This window comes from Atta cephalotes (genome assembly GCF_000143395.1).
Source record: "Atta cephalotes unplaced genomic scaffold scaffold00021, whole genome shotgun sequence".
In the NCBI taxonomy this organism is placed as follows: domain Eukaryota; kingdom Metazoa; phylum Arthropoda; class Insecta; order Hymenoptera; family Formicidae; genus Atta; species Atta cephalotes.
In genome coordinates, this window is record NW_012130085.1 from 1,924,550 (window position 1) to 1,927,939 (window position 3,390).

Sequence of the window (3,390 nt, forward strand, 5' to 3'; positions counted from 1 at the left end):
TATATATATATATATATATATATATATATATATATATATGTGTATATATATGTATTTATATAATCTAATTTTAATATATTTATATAAATTTTGTAAATATGAATATTTGCTTTCTTAAATTTCTTTTTACATATACAATTAATACATATATTCTAATATTTCTACACAATTATTGAAGTCTGCTTAGCTGGCTCTCCCACTTAACTAAATCTTAATGATTAAATTATATAATAATGCTCTATTTATGCGCTCTCAAAATCCGATAAAATTTTCTTACTGATAATTGACACGGAAAAAGTTTCATCAATTAAACATCGTTAAGCGAGTGCCAAGTTCTAACTGTGACTTTACTAACAAGCAACTTCGAACCCTGCGTTTCAATGGAATAAAATTCCAATTTGACACCAGGCGCGTGGGTGATTCCGATCGGTTTTGTAGTTTTGTTCTACGTATCGTTTACGTTTACATTTGTTTGAGTCTGTTTCAATTGAGACATGGTGCAAACTCTCGATAGCTTGCATATAACACTTCTATAATCGAACGTTTGTAATCAAATTTCGCAATTGCTCTCTTCTATGCAATACTATTCAAACTGTAGTATGTACTAATTAATACAAAAATACGTTGACCATATTATACGTATAACCATTATTTATATCGTAAAATGTATTAAAAAGTTACTACAAAATTTATTATAAAAAAAAATTTTAATGAAAATTATTAATTTCTTTTTTATATAAGGACATTTTTTTATGTTAAATAATATTTATACTAACTTATGGAATGTTATGGAATGTATTGCAATGTCGAATCTATTAAATACAAATTAATCGAAAAGCGAATAAATTAACCAAAAAATGATGCATTAAACTTGACAAATTGTACTCTCCTTTCATACAAATATCATCAACCGACCTGCCTGTTCTGTCTTACCTCATTGTTGTCCCAACGCTTATATCGGCGCCATCGAGTGAAACCGGGACGTCGATATTCTACAGTGTAATCCTCGACGTATTCCTGACCGCGGCCGTGATCGTAACGGCCCTGTGTCTGCACACCAGTAACGACATGAGTACTCTGTAGATCAACTTGAAGCCACTCACGAACCCCTTTCTCTATTTGACTCTTCGGACACCAAGCACCGCCAGCAGTTTCCTTCCTGAGTCTATTTGAAATATGATTATGCTAGAGATAATCTCTTCATATAGCTTATGCTTATGAAATAATTTCAAGAATGTGATCTCTCTCTCTCTCTCTCTCTCTCTCTCTCTCTCTCTCCTAAAGACTTTAGAAAAAAATTTATATTTTCTAATGTACAAAAACTATTCTTTTTTTATTATAATAATATTATTATAACAATAAGCTTAAGCTTGTTCCGCTTTGACGTTATATTATAGATATATTAATAGATAAATACAAGTGATATAATTTCTACTCAAATTTAATATAATCTAAATGAAGGATAGTAAGTTATTCGCAAGGAGAGATATTTGTAAGATGACAATTTCGTAAAGTGTGGCGCATAATTTACGACCGCTAAAAACGGGCGAAATTACTGAATCGTATTATTAAGCTTTACAAACGAAGAACTTTACATAAGATGGTCGTTAGACTTTTAATTTCAAAAATGCCACCGAATTATCGTTTACTGTCTTTCCGGGCATAAAAAAGTCTGCCAATTATATTGTACAATTCAGTTACTATCCTTTCAACTAAGAAGAACAATTCATGAGACCATTTCTAGGTTTTAAGAACTTCCACCTTTTTAAAAGTATACTTAAACAGTGAATCCGTGATTTACTTGCGCTTCTACTTCTTCGAGCCGCTCACGTTTTCTCTTTCTCCGTCGATTATTTACGTTTGTGTTAAATGGCGTTAATGAAAGTCTTACTACCTCAATCACTTCTGGTCGAGTGGCATCTCGTACTTAATAACAAAGTTAACTTCATCGAAGATCGAGGAGATTCTCGCTTTTTCCGACCACCTTTCGCTGACGATTGATTTCCGAACGGCGTTCGTGCCGCGTTAATTCATTTACCATTAACAGTTTTTACGTAACTTTAATATGAAAGGATTTCATTGTTAAAGGAAGAAATTTCATGTAACAGTCGATAGAAACTTTATATTATTAAGTAAATTGCGTTCTTATGGAAACTTTGTACGCGTGAGAAGTGTCAGCTAAGCATGAACAAAGCTCTCTATTAATATTATTATAGAGTCGCAAACATCGAGAACGTTTTCTCATGCTATTATGTGTAATATTGAGCTATTTTTTGTCTTGTTAAAGATTATATTCAAAGATTTAGTATTGAAACTTTAATTAACGATGAATGTACATTGAATCTATACAGTACAACTAGATAATTGAATTTATAGTATAATCTTATTATACAGGATCTCTCCATCTATTCATGAACAATATATAGAGAGACTACATAATAACTGCCTTTGTGTATGTTATTGTATATACGAGCTTCTCAGATCGACGATTTGATGTATTTAAATCTTTAGACAGATACTCATTTATCAGGCGCGTCTGGCGGCTGATCAATGATCATCTTTACTGTTTTAATTATCAGCTGCTGGAACGTAATAATCTAGCAGAAGAATCCATTTCTCAATTTACATACTGTATATATTTACATATTTCGTTTAATTATGATGACAATGCATTCAACTTGTGGATTTTATGATAAATTTTTATTCTGTTTTAACGAAAAAACCAATCGACTGCGAAATGGTGCCAAATATTTATTATATGTAGCAAATAAAAAGTTTTAATTTTTTCCACTTCTCTAATTTACCCGTTTTCACATCGATTGAACGAGTCGATTAAATAAATAAAATAACAATGATTGATATACAATGTATTATACATTTTTTATGCAGATATTATTTTATTTTTTAATTGTGATGCAATAAGTGAATTATTATTATTGCAATTTTCTAAAATAAATGCATTTAGAAAGTATCACTCTTTAATAACTTTGTAGAGTTGTTTGTAGAAATGTATCTTTTATAAAACGCAATTACTATTTCTCCGTAATTGGATTGCGCGTTTGATAGTCACAAGCGTATTAGGCATGTAACTTCAAGGAAATTAGGTTTGAATAAGTTAAAATCCCGGTGGGCATTAAATCAATATCACTACTGCTCGGAAAAAGCAAACTTTCACAATAGATAGATAGATGAATGGGATCGTTGAGTTATAAACAGAACGCGCGCGACAGGTGTGTAAAATATAGGATTAGACGCGAGGGGGGATGAGAAATGATGCATGGCATATCCGTGGATGATAGTGCGTTAAATTTGCGGTCTGATAAACGATTGGATCTACCTTTTCAAAGTACATTAAAAAAACGTACAGAAAGAAAAGGGGGGAAGGGGAGA

At 31.3% G+C, this 3,390-nt stretch overlaps 1 protein-coding gene across 1 annotated transcript in view; it reads right to left on the bottom strand.

Annotated features, from left to right (window-relative positions):
• The window catches only part of LOC105619356 (discoidin domain-containing receptor 2-like), a 43,595-nt gene that overhangs the window by 19,377 nt on the left and 20,828 nt on the right, over positions 1-3,390 (bottom strand). Inside the window, exon 4 of the mRNA XM_012200876.1 lies at positions 934-1,185. Coding sequence (XP_012056266.1) covers positions 934-1,185 — 252 coding nt within the window. The remainder of the gene's footprint in view (positions 1-933; positions 1,186-3,390) is intronic.